At 35.4% G+C, this 17931-nt stretch overlaps 1 protein-coding gene across 4 annotated transcripts in view; it reads left to right on the top strand.

The window, feature by feature from the left end:
• Window positions 1–15467, top strand: part of LOC106057488 (organic cation transporter protein-like) — a 36529-nt gene extending 21062 nt beyond the window's left edge. For all 4 annotated transcript variants that reach the window (XM_056033247.1, XM_056033250.1, XM_056033248.1 and 1 more), the window contains 9 exons: window positions 2665–2768; window positions 3220–3374; window positions 4485–4653; window positions 5281–5505; window positions 6668–6723; window positions 9284–9448; window positions 10762–10870; window positions 11212–11424; window positions 14024–15467. In XM_056033247.1, coding sequence (XP_055889222.1) covers window positions 2665–2768; window positions 3220–3374; window positions 4485–4653; window positions 5281–5505; window positions 6668–6723; window positions 9284–9448; window positions 10762–10870; window positions 11212–11424; window positions 14024–14099 — 1272 coding nt within the window. In that variant the 3' untranslated portion in view covers window positions 14100–15467. The remainder of the gene's footprint in view (window positions 1–2664; window positions 2769–3219; window positions 3375–4484; window positions 4654–5280; window positions 5506–6667; window positions 6724–9283; window positions 9449–10761; window positions 10871–11211; window positions 11425–14023) is intronic.
• The last annotated feature ends 2464 nt before the right edge of the window (window positions 15468–17931 follow it).

Here is a 17931-nt window from a genome sequence, read left to right on the forward strand (position 1 = left end):
ATTATTGGTGTAAGCCTAATTCTCTACAAAATATATAAAGTTTGATAACGCATCGAAAACTGGATGGATGCATTCGTATGATTACATAATGTACTCTATTTATACATGTATGTAGTCTGGAAACTATAAACAATACAATAGCAGACTCATGAGTTTGAAGCTTTTGGTATTATTTATAGATTACAGACGTTTCTTAAAAAATAAGATTGTTACGTCCTACGCATTTCATGTGTCAATCTAGTCATGCATGTTGATCTGTGACTTAAAATATGCTAAATCATTTGTTTCCTGGCATACCATTTCATTAAAAGATAACAGAAAGCAGAACGGTTAAAGAGGTACTTACTTAATTTGAAAAGCTCTTGCTTCGTCCTAGTACATTCTGAAAAACGCATTTGTATATATATGAATATACCATGACCCATTATTTAAAATATAAATTAAGGCTTAGAAAAATAGTATTTAATTTAAAAAAAACTATATCTAAATAAATTTTTATATATAAGGCTTGTCTTCGAGTCCGAAGATTAGTGAGGAATACAGTATTTCCCGTGGCTGCGCAGCCCCAGCTGTGACCTACATATTTTGCCAAGCATAACCATTGTCCGCAGGTGGTTGATTTTGATTTTGTTTTCGTCGTCTGCGTTTGTCATCGGCAGCAGATTTTCTTTTTGTCTCAAATTTGTATACTATTATAATTAATGGCAAACTTATGCTTAGTATGAAGTCATTAATGATGAAAACTATTAAAATAATTTCGCGGCTGTGTGTATGTGTTCAAGTTTATTTCTATTAAGTATTGTTAATGTAGCGCCTATTTTTTTTATTTAATTTCTTTTGCTGCGTTATATCAATGTTTCCTAACTTAACCTCTCTCATCCCTCTTTTTCGTTAACTGACAATGGAACCATCAGAATACGGGGGAGGGAAGGAGCAAAAAAAATTGGGAGCGCCCTCAAAGGTCCATGCCGACCAGCAAAATGATTAGGCCAAACACAGCCTCGAAGACATCAAAGCAGTCTATGCTGCTCGTGCATAGCAGAAAGTACAGTCTAACGTTTTGCAAATGACAATACGTACAGATAGTGTATTATTCTTGATATTCTTGTTGAATTTCAAAACAAAATTAATTGTAATAATAATTAAAAAAAAGAAAACGTGTTCGGGCTTTTGTGTCTTGCTGCTGTCACTTTTTTTTTAAGTTGTCTGCATTGAAATGTTTTTTTTCTTTGGTCGCGACCAGACCGGCCCATTTGGTACCGGCCCACCGGGCATTTGCCCGTTTGCCCATATAGCCAGTCCGCCCCTGGAGAGAGACATGTTAAAAGTGCCATCTTCAACCACTTGTAATGGAAGCCTAGATGCATGGTCTTAACACTATTTGTTCGTAAGACTTAAAAAATAATCCATTACGCTCTGATTCTAAAAGTTAATATATAACATTAACTTCTAGTGGCCATCTTCTGTAGTCAAAAAAAAAAATTAACCATGTGTAGACCTTGAGAGTTGTGTAAGATGATGTAAATATCATCTGTTTCTCTGGCTGATGGTTAACGAGAATATCATGTGGCCAGCAGAAAGACCAACCGCCCTTACTTCCCAAACGTCAGTTACCCCATTAGAGTTGGGTGGATTCGAACTCTGTCGCCCACGATTCGGCAGCCAAGAGCTTTATCATTCAGCCACAAGGACCCGTAATATAAAAACAACAACTAATGGAACAGTTGGAGCTGGGAATATATGGTTCATGTAAATTTTTATATGAATTCAATATTTACTTAACTAAATGATTGAACCAAACATTTGATAATTAAATAATACAATTTAATATTAGAACTCTTGTTCTTGTTCACATTAGATGTACTGAGAAGTACTGATATGTACTGAGATAAATGAGATGTACTGATATATATACTGAGACAAATGAGATGTACTGATATGTACTGAGATAAATGAGATGTACTGATATATACTAAGATAAATGAGAAATATTGATATATACTGAGATACATGAGATGTACTGATATACACTGAGATAAATGAGATGTACTCATACGTACTGAGATAAATGAGATGTACTGATATATATACTGAGACAAATGAGATGTACTGATATGTACTGAGATAAATGAGATGTACTGATATATACTAAGATAAATGAGAAATATTGATATATACTGAGATACATGAGATGTACTGATATATACTGAGATAAATGAGATGTACTGATAAATACTGAAATAAATGAGATATACTGATATATACTGAGATAAATGAGATGCACTGATATATACTGAGATAAATGAGATGTACTGATAAATACTGAAATAAATGAGATATACTGATATATACTGACATAAATGAGATGCACTGATACATACTGACATAAATGAGATGCACTGATATATACTGAGATAAATGAGATGTACTGATATATATATATATATATATATATATATATATATATATATATATATATATATATATATATATATACTGAGATAAATGAGATGTACTGATATGTACTGGGGTGTTGATGCAAGCCTTACTTAGTTTGAAAAAGAGGCTCGTTTTAAGCTCATTTAATTGTTAAAACTGCAGATTGTAAAAAAAAATTAAAAAATCAGATCATATTAAATAATATAATTTTGTTTTCAATATTAGTTTTCATTGGTGTGTGGAGAAAAATTCTGGATTCGAACCTCGAAGTCTATCTTCTTTGCGGGAAGATTGTCCGGCGCTGTTATATTTGGCCAGCTTTCGGACAGGTCAGTTATACCAACTCACTAGCTTTTAATACGTGCCTGTAAACCTAGAACTTCTATAATGTAGCTATTTGTGTTTAAGAATGTATTTAACAATGTGGGTCTGGGTAAATATGTACTACATTATGTAAATACAATACCTTTCCGTAACAGTCTGCCTTAAGAGCCAAAGAAAGACCCATTTCACTAGAGTTAAGTAAATCGTATAAACGGAACTTATCCAAGATAGCTTATATAGTTACGATTTTTAAGAAGAGCAAAATATGTGAATTTGTTTCATCTGTAGATAGCATTATTGATCTAAATAACAAATTTGCAATTACATTTGAAATACTGAATAGCTAGTTTGATAGATAGGACTTAATTATCTAGTCATTATAAATAACGTTGGTTGTGTGAAATCTATTGCTGAGAAATTTGTTTTGTTATAGAAAATGTGACTTCAATCTTTCAGATTTGGTCGGAGGCCTATGTTCTTTATAGGCTGCTTGCTGCTTCTTATAGCTGGAACAGTGGCTTCCTTCGCCCCTAATATGTACGTATTCTTGCCGATGTACTTCTGCCAGGGCGCCGCTCATACTGGGGCGTTTCTTGTGACTTACACTTTATGTAAGAAAAAAAACCCAGACACAAGCAAATAGAACAGTGATTGGACAGACTGCAAGAGATATGTAGAATGACGAATTGACAAAATGCCTAGATAGATAGATAGATAGATAGATAGATAGATAGACAGATAGACAGATAGATAGATAGATAGATAGATAGATAGATAGATAGATAGATAGATAGATAGATAGATAGATAGACAAAAATACAGACAGAAAAACATAGATATATAGACAGACAGACAGACAATCAGACAGATAGATAGATAGATAGATAGATAGATAGATAGATAGATAGATAAATAGATAACTGTGTTACCTAAAATCAAAAGAAAATTACTTACATATGATGGTCTATATATATGAAGGAGTGTAAATAAAGGTTTTGATTAGTAGCCTATAAGTTTGTGGATGCGTGCGAAGGGAAGAAGTGCATTACATTCATCTGAGTATTAAGCAACGTTACCATGCCTATGGATACAATATTCAGCATAAATCATATTTAAAAAGTAAATGAAAACTCAGTCAGTCTGTCTGTCTGTCTGGGTAAAATCTTTTTTCACATTTTTTCTCCAATTTCCTATTCTCGGATCCAAGTTGAAACTGTGATAGTAAATGTTATTGTTTTGTCAGGCCCGTCTCGTTATTGTAACCCAGTAACCCACATTGCTGACATGTAGAAAGAATGTGCTAATTAACAGATGGGGGGGGGGATAATTAAATTCCTTTTAGGCCTATATATATATAGACGATCTAACATGAATAAAGAGAGCAAGAAAGTGTTTGTTAGTGTCTACTAGCCTACTATTACAGTCACATAGTATAATTTTTCATTTTCGAAGATAACCCATGAATCAATTAAAAACAATGTAAAAATTATTTCATCAACCATGAGTTAGTCGAAAATAGTTTTGTTTTAAATAGAAAATATGCTAAGCTATAGGAAGATGTGCTTTATATATTTCGTCTAAATTATTACGGGATACAGGGTGCATACTTATACCTCTTTCCAGTAGCGGTAATTATACTTCAACTCGACTAAATATTAGGGCCAAAACAAAAATCGTCAAAGTTAAGCCAAAAGATGTATTTGCATGTTTTATGTTTGCAGCCACAGAACTGGTTGGCCCGATGTACAGGGTCTTTGTGGGTTTCGTCATTCAGGGCTTCTACAGTATCGGTTTCATGACCCTTGCAGGCATGGCTTACTTGATTCGAGAGTGGCGATACCTGGAAATGGCCATCACATTCCCTGTAGTTCTTTTTAGTCTGTATTGGTGGTAAGAATCGATTATGTAGTTTTATTTGCTAATGTGACTCGATACTATAGTTTTACTATCTAGTGTACTTTGGTGTTATGACTTGATTGATTGGTGGTAGGACTTACATTTATAATATATGTATCTGTGTCATGTCCTAGTTTACTTTGTATTGGAGGTTAGTATTAATCTCACTTCTGACACCATTCATCATCATCATCATCATCACTCCTTTGAGTTCCTCATGGAACATTGGGCCTTGACCAAAAAACGCCACTCTCCACGGTCTAGTTTGTTTTTTTTTGGTTTCCCAGCTCTTCCCGATGTTCTCTGCTTCTTCAAGTACACTGCGTCGCCATGTTCTTTTTGGTCTTCCTCTGCGTCTTGTTCCCTGGGGGGTTCCACTCTAAGGCCTATCTAGCTCTGTTGTTGGTATCTTTTCTAAGGGTGTGACCAATCATCTCCACTTCCTCTCTAAGTTCTGCACTTCTCTATTTTTCTGTCCACTTGAAACCTTCCTGTAGGACTATTGGCTGCATTGTTAATCTTTATCTTTAACTTGTATCTCCTTTAAATTGTAAAATATTTATAACAAAGTTTAAGTACCAGATTTTTTTTTTGTTTTGTTTTGAATTTGTTTCTGGGTAGGTTTTTACCTGAGTCCATACGATGGCTTCTCTCACATGGTAAGGATATTGAAGCAGAGAAGGTCATTACCCGAGCCGCCAAAGAAAACGGCGTTGAGATAGACAAGAACATCTTCAAGTCGCTAAAAGAAGATTCAGCAGTAGCCTCCACGCGGAACTATTACTTTATTGATTGTGTCAACACGTGGAAAATGGCCAAGCTCTCTTTTAATATTTGGTTTAACAGGTACGTACACACTCAACATATTGTAGGATTTGTAGCCCTTTTTCCTTATTTGGTCATGGTGTCGGAGTGGTAGAACACTTGGTTTCTTATACCATCAGCCTCAAGAAGACTTGAATTTTAAGCTTAATGTTTTTAGGACGCCCCTGAATCCACCCAACTTTAATGGGGAAGTAAAGGTTCCTGGTAGTTGTGCTGGCCACATGAGGTCCTCGTAGACCTCGTCAGTCATAGAAACAGATTCCCTCATTGATCGTAAGACTTGGAAGGTGAAACTAATGCTCTTGCTGTTATTTATGTCTCTACCATGATAATACTAATGTAGGTTATATGCTCATATAACATATATGTTATGTTATGCCCACACCATAGCTACGCCACTGATAATAGAGTTTATCCAAAGCGTCTTATATCAGATTGACCTAACGTAAATAGGTCCACGCTTAGGACTACTTTATGTTTTCCATCATGAGAGATTTTTGCAATACAAAAAGACAATCCATTTCTGCCTTCTTCTTGTCGTAAACATTGTGGAAACAAAACTCAAATTATGCCTCCGAAGTGGTCCACCCAAGCAGGTAAAAAGGCAGGTTTCAGTATGTTTAGAAAGAACATCAGAATGAAATTCTATCAAAGCAAATGAAAGACAAGAATGGAGAAAGAAGGTTGACAGATCTTGTGTGGTGCCCCAGCATACCAGAGGATAGCTGAAAGCGAATGTGCAGTGAAATGTGAACCTTATAATGATTATCTAATTGTTTTGAAGAGGGTCAAGAGAAAAGACTAAAAAGAGGAAACGCTTCACTGTTTGATTCCCGACTGTTTCAGTGCATATGGCTCTAGTTAATGCGATATGAAAAGCTACTCATTCATTGTTGTTTTAAATTATATCTAGCTTATTGCTCTAGTGTATTTTTTATGAAAAAAACTGCCTGCATAAGTGATTTAAAAAATTAGATTTTTCGCTTTCAGAAAAAAAAAAAGGCAGCCGTTGCATCAGAACTTTGAATGGTCTAAAATATTGTGATGTCTGATTTTCATTATCTTTTCTAGTTTACGAGATCTAAACGGGACGGACTGGCAGACAGACAATCAGCACAAAACTAATAGCGTGTCTTCCCCTTTCGGGGGCCTCTAAAAACATTATCATGTCTTTGTCTTCCAGACTTATCAACTCTCTAGTCTACTATGGACTGTCACTTAACACCGAGAATCTGGCAGGTACTTATAAACTATACTAAATATATAATAACAACATATTAAATTACTCAACCCAATAATACAAACTAATACTTATAGCTTTTATATATAGCACTACTTTTATGCTTATGGCATGCTCAGAGCGCTATGGTCCAAATCTCATTTGTGGACCAGTGGGAGGTATCTAAGAGAAGGCTTTCCGTGCTGTCTCTGGGCGTTCAGCAAACACAACTCGAGTCGGATGCAGTCAAGCCAGTTTAAAGCGTACTTAGCCTCTTGACCACACTTCCCACAAGACACAATGCACATTTCTTATTCCAGATGCCCAAAAAAAAAATATACTTGTTCTTTCCTCCCTTTATCAACTCCTGTGTCATTAGAGCATTGAACATGTTGGCTGACATCAACACATAACACATGAATGTATATATCTTATGCCTTGAAAGTACGTCTGGAGTACATAGGATAAGTGCAACAAACACTTTGTATGTTCAGCAATATTATTACAAAACTTATATAAGCTTTGCAAAATTATCTATTGTTCCTGACAAACATAAATATATAACAAAAATTAACCAAATGATTAATTAATTAGTGGTCATTAACTGTTGTTTGATATAGAAAAGAAAAAAAAAACATTTTAAAGAATTGTAAATGTGCAGTTCTTTCCCTTATTTAAGCTTTATTTTTATTTTAAGTATTATTTTTAAAAAAATATCTTGCTTGCTGAAACTGGAAATATCAAGGAGTGTGTATTTTCTAATCAGTAGGGGAAGGGGGGTAATATTTGTGCTTTAATGAAAGACAACTGAGGCTTACAAACCTACAATATCCAACTTCTGTTCTCTCCCTTTAATGAATGTCTGTAAGGGGCTTTACAAGATTGAAAAATGTATGCAATACAGCCTTCGCTACTTTTCAATACAATGGCCACCATTCATCATAAGATAGATAGATATCGTTAAAACATATATAAACTTTCTTAACAGTTTGATTCGTATTTGAATCCAAAAATTTTCAATTCGGGATTTTGTGAGACTCTAAAAGTACCCCTATCTCTAAATACCATCTGACATTAAACATCTCTAAATACCATCTGAATTTAAACATCTATAAAGACTATCTGACATTAAACATATCTAAAGACCATCTGACATTAAACATCCCTAAAAATACCATCTGACATTAAAAATCTCTAAAATAGATCTCTAATGACCATCTAACATTGAACATCTCTAAAGACCATCTTACATTAACATCACTAAAGACCATCTTACATTAAACATCTCTAAATACCATCTTACATTAAACATCTCTAAAGAACAACTGCCATTAAACATCCTTAAATACCATTTGACATTAAACATCTCTAAAGAACATCTGACATTAAACATCTCCAAAGAACATCTGACATTAAACATCTATAACGAAAATCTGAAATTAAACATCTATAAAGAAAATCTGACATTAAACATTTCTAAAGAAAATCTGAAATTAAACATCTCTAAAGAAAATCTGACATTAAACATTTCTAAAGAAAATCTGAAATTAAATATCTCTAAAGAAAATCTGACATTAAACAGGGATCTAAAGGAAATGTATCTATGTCTTGACCACACTTAAATAAAAGGTCAGTAAAACACCTTGGTTTACAACTTTGACCGAACAGATCAATTAGGGCTCATATGAAAACTTTAGTCTAATCTTCTTGCTAAGTAAAAGCTATCAAGGGAAATGCCATTATTATTATCTCTCTATTCTATGTAATCTCTATATTCATTGTAATCTCTATATTCCATATAATCTATCTATGCCATATAATATTTCATTTCCATAAAATAGTAAAGTTCCCCTTTCGGGCAATGCGATCTATGGGGCAGAAGATGTCAAGGTCATTTATTTCTGTGTCCCAAGGCTAGCGAGGGTGTTATGTGCCCAGCACAACGACTAACCGCCTTTATTTTTGCCCAACTAATGTCAGGTACCATTAGAGCTAGATGGGCTCAGAGGCTTGAAAATCGGAGGGACCCCTCTGTTCGGAAACCAAGTCAGTCACTGCGCCTCTTTTTCATATAATCTATTTATATTCAATGTAATCTTACTTTTTCATATAATCTATCTATTCAATGTAATCTTACTTTTTCATATAATCTATGTATTCAATGTAATCTTACTTTTCCATATAATCTATCTATTCGATGTAATCTTACTTTTCCATATAATCTATGTATTCAATGTAATCTTACTTTTCCATATAATCTATGTATTCAATGTAATCTTACTTTTCCATATAATCTATCTATTCGATGTAATCTTACTTTTCCATATAATCTATGTATTCAATGTAATCTTACTTTTCCATATAATCTATGTATTCAATGTAATCTTACTTTTCCATATAATCTATCTATTCGATGTAATCTTACTTTTCCATACAATCTATCTATTCAATGTAATCTTACTTTTCCATATAATCTATCTATTCAATGTAATCTTACTTTTCCATATAATCTATCTATTCAATGTAATCTTACTTTTCAAATGGTTTTTCTCTTCTATATAACCTTTCTATTTCATATAGGCAGCCCTTACCTGAATTTTTTTATTGCTGGAGCTGTTGAGATACCCGCCTATGCTCTTTGCATACTTCTGCTGAACAGAGTTGGGCGCAGGTGGCCACTAATTCTCTCTATGTACGTGGGAGGCATCGCTTGCATTCTATCCGAATGTATACCCAGCAACAGAGGTAAGTTTCAGAAACTAGTTCTTCTGTTTCTCCTATTATCGAATCAATCTATGCTATACTATGGTGGGAAGTGTGGTAGAGAGGCCAAGTGCGCTTAAACTTGGCTTGGCTTGGCTCGAGGTTCGACACCCGACTCGGGCAGAGTTGTGTTTACTGAGCGCCTAATGGCAGCAGGGAAAACCAACTCCTAGATACCCCCTTCCCCATCACTGGTCCACAAATGAGATTGGACCAAAAGCGCTCTGAGCATGCTATAAGCATGAAAGTAGCGCTATTAAAAGCTATAATAATGTACTAAACATTTCAAGCCTTTTTACTGCCTCAAACAATGACATAAAAAGGGAAACACATGATACAAACATGAAATTTGTTTCTATTGTAAAAAAATAATTATATTTAGTATTGCTCACGAAAAGGGGGAGGGGGTGCGTGGTGGTCAAACGGTTAAGCGCTTGGCTTCCAAACCTGAGGTCCTGGGTTCGAATCCCGATGAAGACTGGGATTTTGAATTTCTGGATTTTTAGGGCACCCCTGAGTCCACCCAACTCTAATGGGTACCTGACTTTAGTTGGGGAAAGTAAAGGCGGTTGGTCGTTGTACTGGCCACATAACACCCTGCTCGTTAACCGTTGACCAAAGAAACAGATGACCTTAACATCATCTGCCCCATAGATCGTAAGGTCTGAAAGGGGGAACTTTTTACTTTATTGCTCACGAAAGAGTCATGTAAAAAAGTCTTTGACGTCTCAAGGCCTTGAGCAATTTAATGTATGCTACACATTTGCTAAGCGCTGTTCTTCTTGTCTGCTAGCCAGAAGGCAGGAAACCGATGGGTTCGGATCTGGCTTGTAAAGGGAAGGGGGGAGGGTGCATACGCAGTACCTAAGTACTCTCCAGATTCTTTTGCTACAAAGGCGGGACTTTATGTTCTTTATGTAACTAATCGCTCATGATCTTAATATTCCGAAGTGGGTATCTGCAAGGCTAATAGAGGCATAGCAAGGAATTTTTCATAGTTTGGGGGCACGGGGGGCTTGACCTCTTTGGGGGTGCCCTTGCATTCTGAGTAATATTTAATTTTTAATGTAAACAAACACTCATTTGGGCCCCACCCCCTCAAGTAGGGGGCCCGGGGGTATTTTCTAATTCTCCCCCTCCCCACCCACCCTAGCTACGCCACTGAAGGCTAATATATTTTACATGTTAAAAGAGCTTAAACTATGCATTATATGTGCTTGTCAACATATTAGGGCAGATTTTAGTGTCTAACCTATCCATGTCATTTTTGCACATTCTACATTGTTATGTTTTAGATCCCGCCACTGTAAACATTATCCTGGCTATGGTTGGGAAGTTTTGCATCACAGCGTCGTATGCCATTATTTATTTAATGGCAGCTGAACTGTTTCCTACTGTTGTTAGGTTAGTTTAATAAATCCGCGTTGTTAGAATAGCCAAATAGCCAGTTATTCGAACAATAGTTTGAAATCTTAGAAAAATTCCAGGGACACAACCGATGTTTCACTGTAAGAACGCATTAAGAAAGATTATCTCCCTTAATCCTTGTTGTGTGTAGATTGTCTAAATTTGTGAAATTTAATTTAAAATATTAAGACATTAGTTATTAACTTATTTGAAATGAATCTTGTAATTGAAACTACACGATTGAATGTGATATATATATATATATATATATATATATATATATATATATATTTATATATTTAAAAGAAGTTAACCCTCCATTGTCTTATAATCTACAGGAGTATTGGCATGGGCGTAGCTTCAATGTCAACCAGTATCGGAGGTATATTGGCCACCATTTTCTTGGACCTTCAGGTTATATCCAAATCTCTACCCTTGATCGTCTTTGGTTCGCTGTCTGTTGTAGCAGGCTCCTTGGCGTTTCTGTTACCAGAACCTGCGGGGAAACCTCTGCCCCAGACTCCAGACGATGTCGACGGAGGGAAGGCATGGTAAGTTGCTCATCTGGTCAAACATCCGGTTGTATTTCATTGAATCTAATTGGCGAAGGAAGGCATGGCAAGTTGTTCATCTGGTCAAACATCCGGTTGTATTTCATTGAATCTAATTGGCGAAGGAAGGCATGGCAAGTTGTTCATCTGGTCAAACATCCGGTTGTATTTCATTGAATCTAATTGGCGAAGGAAGGCATGGCAAGTTGTTCATCTGGTCAAACATCCGGTTGTATTTCATTGAATCTAATTGGCGAAGGAAGGCATGGTAAGTTGTTCATCTGGTCAAACATCCGGTTGTATTTCATTGAATCTAATTGGCGAAGGAAGGCATGGTAAGTTGTTCATCTGGTCAAACATCTGATTGTAGTACATTGAATCTAATTGGCGAAGGAAGGCATTAGCAGTCTTTAATGAGCTTCACTAATAATCTAAAAATGTTAAATAGAAATAAAATATTTCACGTGGATACGTAGCCCCAGCTGCGACCTACATATTTTGCCTCTTCCATCGCAGACATAACTATTGCCCGCAGGTGGTGGATTTTGATTTTCATTGCACCTCTAAACACATAAGTTAATTAAATGACACCACAGAATACGAAATCTAAATAGAACAAGTTTCATTTATAAGTTACAAATGTGTAATTATCATTCCTAAACTTTATAAAAACACGTGAGTCCTTCATTTTGAAAGTTATAATGAACGCCCCTATTTAAAAAAAATTGTCTAGGCCAGTGATGCCCAAACTACGGCCCGCGACATGGTTTCATCCGGCCCGCCGAACATCGGAACAAAGTGTTGAAAATAAAAATAAAAAGGGTGAAAATGCATTTTCCCTACGTTAGAGATGAATGGATTTCATTCTAATCTAATATAGTCGAATAGTCATATAGTAGTCATATTACTTTTCTAAAGAACACAACATTTATTTTTTGGCGACAATAGTTGACAGTTATTTTTTTTTCTTGGACAATGCAGCTACTGCCAAGCTGGCCATGTCCTTGACATCTTGGGTGTATAACACTGGGCATCATTAATGCATTCTTTTGGTTCATGTTCCTTTGGTGTCAATGCGAGTAGACTCTAAATGTAGGAGCTTCAAGACAAAGTGGACAGATCTTGGCTTTTTTTTAATAATAATCCAACATTGATTAGATTTGTTCAGAAAATGTGACTGCTTTTAATTTTCTGGCTGCTTTTTAAGATCACAACATAAAAATACACTGTAAACCAAAACATTAAAAAATATGCAGACATTGTTGGCTAATGACGCTGAGAATAAGTTAATTGACGCCTAGTTGAGTCATTTGAGCCATTGGCGAAAATATTTACCAAAAAGAGACAAGAAAATGAGTTTTGATGGTAAGGGCGAACTACAGAGCTGCTTGCATCCGAGTTCAGAAATGAAGTGTTAAAAAAGTGGTTGCTAGCAGTGATGAAAGGAATTAATGTTAAAAAAAATGCAGTTAAAGCCATCAGTCTTTCTCGCATGACAATAGCAAAACGAGTGGAAGATATGGTACAAATCGCCATTTAAAACTAAATAAGACAACGCTTGTTCCGGCAGAGAAGCAGATTTCGAAATGTTTTTTTTTACTGACTCTGAGGAGTGCACCGACAGATCTGCAACTGAAACTGATTGACTTACAAAGCCAGACACCCCTGCTCGAGACCATTGTTTTCTATGTTGAGTTACCTACTAGAGGCACGGGTTTGTAATAAGCTATTTAAAATAGTTTATTTCATTTTTTTCAACTTTTCATTGATGTGGCCCGCGACACGAGTGTCGGACATTAAAATGGCCCGCAGAACGTACAAGGTTGGGCATCACTGGTCTAGGCGAACGTACATTGTAGATTCCATAGTCACATTTTAATAATAAATGCCATATCCAAATGTTAACAAGGAATTATAATTACCAGTAAATTTGAAATATGAATTTCAGCATAAAATATCAACAGTAAACATAACCAAAAAAAAAAAAAAAAAAACAACGACAGTAAATATAAATAAGAAAAAAACAGTAAATATATAAAAAAAAAAACAACAACTCTGAAATATACATGTCAATTGTCGTATGTAAATGTCAATAGTAATCGTCATATAAAACCATATACATCGGACATAACCCTCTTCACTTAGAGTAGATCAACTCACGTCATCTGTCTGTCTGGTTCAAATCTTTTACACGTTAGATATGCTACTTCCCATTCACGGACCAAGATAAAACTTTGCGCAATTATTCATCGTAGGATGACAACAAAGGAATAAAAAAAAATGGAACCAATTATTAAATCATCTAATTATCTAGTTGTAATAAAGAAATTTTATTTAATGTGAAAAATTTGCTAAGCTGACGAGAGTCTTTGAATAATGAGAGATAATAGATATGGTAGCGATAAATGGTGTTCTCTTCACCCCCTCCCCCACAAAAATCGCGACGAATAATCTACATGACCTTCCATGTTTTTGGTCAAATTTGAAGTCATAAAAAAATTAATTACACGGTTGGTTTAAAACAATCAATTTACAATCACTATAATTAAATCCTTGTCTCATGTCCAAAAAAAAAAATCTTAAAATGTTTGTTTTTCAGTATCAATATTGTGACTTGTAGAAAAAGGAGGAGTCTCAAAATGGACACAGAACTACAGGACAAACCAGCTTTTTGAAATCTCAAAGGAACACTTCAACCGAAGATTGTTTTGATTCTCGAATGGTGCTATTGACATGGATGAAGTTGACTGCGTTAAGTGTCACTAACTGGACCCCTCAATGAACGGCCACACTTCCTATCTGTTAGGATAGTCATTGGATTATATTCGTAACAAAAAGCCTATTGGACTAGCTTGTCAAATCTACCGTCATTGATGTTACAAAAGCCGTCTGCGTCTTCGTGGAAATATATCTGTCACGTGGTCTAGGTCACTGCTTAAAAAAAGTGTTTATAACCAACCCAAAGATTTAATATATATGCATTTGCGTGTATACAATTATGTAAGTAGAGTATGAGTATGTGTGTATTTATTATTAGCGTGATTGAGGACACATTGGCGCTTGTATGTATCATGTACACATCTGCAAGGCGGGGTCGGGTTTAATGCAATACACATTAAGCTGGTGGTCAGGTTTAATGCAATGTACATTAAGCTGGTGGTCAGGTTTAATGCAATGCACATTAAGCTGGTGGTCAGGTTTAATGCAATGTACATTCAGCTGGTGGTCAAGGGTCTTGACAAGCCCATTCGTTAGAGAAGGCCTGAACATTGATCTTCGAACTCACAGCCTGTGGGCAGTCTAAACCAATAGCTCGTTGCCATGTCGTAAAGACCTGTGACAGGCCTTCTATGACGTCTGGTCTCGTTCTTACCCTTAATGCATTGCAATTATATAAAAAACATGGATATCGAGCTATAAACTAGAATTTCATTTTGATTTCTTTCTTCACAAATATGGCATTGTTTATATGTATTTGTAATATAACTAAATGTATTTTATTTCCAAAGAGAATAACAACCTATGCACAGAAAAAACAAAAACAAAACATAAACGCACTAATTCTGCCCAGGGTCTCTCCCTACTTAAATCCGGCCCTAAATGATATGTATTTTATTCACAAATGTATACTTTTAAAATAACATTTCTCAGCTACTACAAAGTGTTTAGTGTCTAGTATTACTTGTGAAACGTTTGTTTAATCCGTTCATTTCAATGTAGTCTCTTTTTTGTTTTCGTATTGCGACACACTGTAAAGATCATGTTTGTCTCAGCTCCTCCAAAGCTTATATTATCTCACTCTCTGTCTGTCTGTCTGTCTCTCTGTCTGTCTCTCTGTCAGCCCAGCCCAGCGTGAATACCGCATACATTTGATATTTTTGTGTGTGTTAAATTTGATTATAATAATGAAGTATTATTTCTTCTTTTTATAGGCCTACTATTGACATATAATATAATCACGAGACAGCTTATCTTTGTCATGGACACATTTGAAAAGAATTAATATTACAAAGATAATATTCGTTTAGCTTGACAATTCTCTTCCATCGACATAAAAATTGAGGTCTATTCTTAATTGTTCCTCATAAACTTCTAATTAATAAATGATTGGATTCCTCAAACCCCCAGACAGATACACACGCCAACACAAAGTGGATCTCTGTTACGCATTACTAGTTAAATGTAACTACTCAAGGGAGAGAACAATGATTATTTTAGCGGGTATACAGGAAGAAGCCATCCGTGGTATAAAGCTGGTCCTCTTTTAAATAAAATTTATTATTGAATAGACCATTATGACAATAATGTAGGGTTTTCAATCATTCTTATCATTCTATGGCGCTAATTTGTAAAAAAATTTAATAGCTAAGAATTTCCTATTCAGGCTGTAGGGTCGGATTACACCTCAAGAAGTAGAGCAAGGAGATTAAATTCATACAGAATTCGACCAAAATAAAAATCAACAACCAAGCATATTTCAAAACTGGTGAAACATATCAGTAAAGTGTCGCTGATGGAACCATCAAATGTGTGAGTGAAGTTTCTCTGACAAAAAAAAAATATTTCACAGCATTTAATTATTCAAGCAAAAAAAAGGGCTAGGAATTACTTCTTTCTTTTCTTAGGATTTATTGTTTATAAGAAGAGCAGCTCACACCGGGCCAATGGCCAGTCTATTTCTCCGTTGTTCGCTGACCAGCGAAAATGATCCTTAAAAAAAAAGATCTTGAGTTATTTTGAGTACTGGAGATGTTCAAGTTCAACTCAACAATGTTAAGGACTCACACTAGAACAGGATTCTTTTTCCGTATCAACTCTTTGCTTTATTCGCTTGGCTTCCGAACCGGGATTCCGGGTTCGAATCCTGGTGAAGACTGGGATTTTTTATTTCGGGAACTTTGGGCGCCTCAGAGTCCACCCAGCTCTAATTGTTGCCTGACATTAGTTGGTGAAAAGTAAAGGCGGTTGGTTGTTGTGTTGGCCACATGACACCCTAGTTAACCGTAGGCCACAGAAACATATGACCCTTACATCATCTGCCTTATTGACCACAAGGTCTGAAAGGGGAACTTTACTTTGCTGTATTGCCGCTAGTTAGTTGGCCATTTGTTTTCTAAAAAAGCTTCAAGTTGTGCCACTGCCATAGAGTGAAAGTCTAGAGCTTTCACCATGGTGAGTTTATATTGTGCAACAAACAGAAGAGATTAGAAAAGTTGTTTTCAGTGTTGATAAAAAATACACAAAATGTATCGGATACCTTATCAACACTTCCTATAGTGTGTGTACCGGATGCACCAAATAGCTTACTATGTAGAGTTTTTCCGTCATATATGAAAATCACCAATAGATTAAAAACGAAACGGAGGAAATAAAACGAAACAAAAAAAAATGTTTTCTTGTCTTCCATACTCTCAAACACAGAACACGCACGAAAGTTTATCGGTACGAAACAGCCGCATCATTGTTTTGGAAAATCGATGGTCAACTCCAGAAGAAATGGCTGCTATTCAGAAATCTGAAAGCTGACCGTAACTTATCTCCCATACCTGGGCCCACGAAGCGTGACCCATATTTCACTTGCGATCAATGTATTGATCCCCTCCCCCAGAGTTCGATTATCGATTCCTATAAGTAATAGCGCAGCATTTCTTCGTGTGGAAATGACAAAGAAAGTTTTGAAGAAGTTCGGACGCATTGAAGCATTAAGGGAGATAAAAAACAAAACAAAAGTTACAATGGGTTGTTGCCCTTGGTGCTACGGACGTGACGAAACTACTCAACAGTCTTTGGACACATCTGATGTCGGGTTTTATTAACACAATTTAATTACAGGCTATTATGTACAAACAGCTTAGTCGCCTAATTCTCTACACAAGACCTACATCCTATTAGCTTGGTACATTCTCTATATCATAACAAAATAATAATTTGTTTTATTTTTATTATACACTAATGGGTTGTTAACAAACAAGAGTTTATAGGCAAAGTTTGATGACGATTGGGTGAGTAGAAGTGGTCGAGAACTCAATAGCGAAAATTCGAACACACAAAAAAGATACAGAGTGAGATAATATGTAAAAAAGGATTTTTTAAAATAGGCACATGTAGGTTACCTCTAATTGATGACATTTACAACCCATTCAATTCACTAATTCTAGTTCTTTATGTTCTAAAAATTAAAATTTGTTTTTCTAAATTAAAAAAAAACTTTTAAACATTGTCTTAATTGACAAACCAATAAAAGGCCGTGTCTTGGATCTACAATTATTAGCTAAAATGTGTCAGAAGAACTAAACTCACATTTTTAGTCAGAAGTGTCAAGTTAAAATGTGTTGCTTTAAAATTTACCTTTAAACAACTAGAAAAATCTTTTTTTTTTTTGCTGATGTAGAGGTTGTCTGCTCTTATGATCGAGAGTTGACGAGACTGAGCTGAGGCCAGCACAGCGACCAACTTTATGTTAAAAGTTCATCTTAATATATTTTGTTTTGGAACTTTCGACCCTGC

Source organism: Biomphalaria glabrata, chromosome 6 (assembly GCF_947242115.1).
Source record: "Biomphalaria glabrata chromosome 6, xgBioGlab47.1, whole genome shotgun sequence".
Taxonomy (NCBI): Eukaryota; Metazoa; Mollusca; class Gastropoda; family Planorbidae; genus Biomphalaria; species Biomphalaria glabrata.